Raw genomic sequence first — 1,261 nt, 5'->3', positions numbered from 1 at the left:
GTCTGCATAAAGCTCCTTCGATAAACACGGATTTGCATGGTCTTCTATTACACCCCAAGTGACGAATCTCTGGTTTTACTTACAGACTTTATAAGAGCTCAGCAAACAGCTCTGCATATAACTAGGGAAGACTGTTAGGTAACTGCACATTGGCAGAATTTTCTTTTACTTATTTGTTTTTTCTCCACCTTACCATCATCTCCAAATAATCAGAATCTCTTAAGGTAGACATTAACCCTCAAAAATTTTGTAGACTAAAAAAGTGGAGACATTCTTATGGTAGCTGGCTACACAGCTCCTGGCCCCAGTGTCACATGGAAAGCCACTGCACAGGCATGCGTCTTCACGAAGGAAGTAATGGTANAAATAAATAAATAAATAAATAAAAATAAAGTAGTCAAAGAGAAATAAACACAAGAATTCTAATAATTTAGTGAAGAGAAGGATTATACTAATGGGGAAGAACGCCACGAGAAGGGTGGAAATGACTTAAGAATATGCTTAGTTTTTCGCAAAGGGTACTAAAACCTCCAATCAGAATTATCCAAATGACACCTGAATTGGAGGTGATTCTCCCACTGTAAACAAAGCCCACTCTCGACACTGAGTTGTATTTACAAGGTAAGGCTACGAAACAGAGCGACATGAAGTACAGTGCTGTAGAGACGTCCTGTATTGAGAGCCCCTCTCGGGAAGCTCCAGCAGTTTGGTAGGCACTGTCTCACTAGTCCTCTCATCATCCTTGAATGGAGGAAGGGAGCAGGTGTTAACTCCACCTCGCGAAGGAGGAAGTGAAGCAAGGGAAGGAGGGGTCAGAGTCAAGGTCAAACAGCCAGGGGCGGCAGACTACAGCTCAGAGGGTCACAGTTGGTGTTCTGAATTTCTCTTGTTTGGAGGAGGGGGAGGATAAAAAGGGGAGGAGAGAGAGGTTCATAACATCTGGGAATTAAAACACATAAAACTGTAAAAACCATACATATCAGCTGTCATATCAGTAAACTGTCGCTTCTCAACAGCTGGAAATACAGGAGCCCCTGGGCTTTATTACTTACCTTTGCTTCATCATTAATGTCCCAAGTGAAAGAAATGGCATTATAGGCAATCTCCTCAATGTTACTGATGGTATTGAAGCTTTCTTTATAGTCAGCTATGTGAAGCAATGAAAAAGAAAAACAAATTCATGACTTTTAGTTTCAATATGAGATTATAACAGTGCAAAGTTTTCCGTATTATCACCTCTGGATAATTTAAATTAACGTTT

General features: G+C 40.4%; 1 protein-coding gene across 1 annotated transcript in view; it reads right to left on the bottom strand.

The window, feature by feature from the left end:
• Positions 1 to 1,052: 1,052 nt before the first annotated feature.
• Positions 1,053 to 1,261, bottom strand: part of LOC103607794 (grainyhead-like protein 1 homolog) — a gene marked incomplete at its 3' end in the record, with an annotated part of 21,378 nt that continues 21,169 nt past the window's right edge. Inside the window, exon 8 of the mRNA XM_008592260.1 lies at positions 1,053 to 1,147. Coding sequence (XP_008590482.1) covers positions 1,053 to 1,147 — 95 coding nt within the window. The remainder of the gene's footprint in view (positions 1,148 to 1,261) is intronic.

The sequence above is a fragment of the Galeopterus variegatus genome, unplaced genomic scaffold, assembly GCF_000696425.1.
Source record: "Galeopterus variegatus unplaced genomic scaffold, G_variegatus-3.0.2 Scaffold7716, whole genome shotgun sequence".
Taxonomy (NCBI): Eukaryota; Metazoa; Chordata; class Mammalia; order Dermoptera; family Cynocephalidae; genus Galeopterus; species Galeopterus variegatus.
The sequence above is the reverse complement of the archived record's forward strand: the minus strand, read 5'-3'. Positions and strand labels throughout refer to the sequence as shown.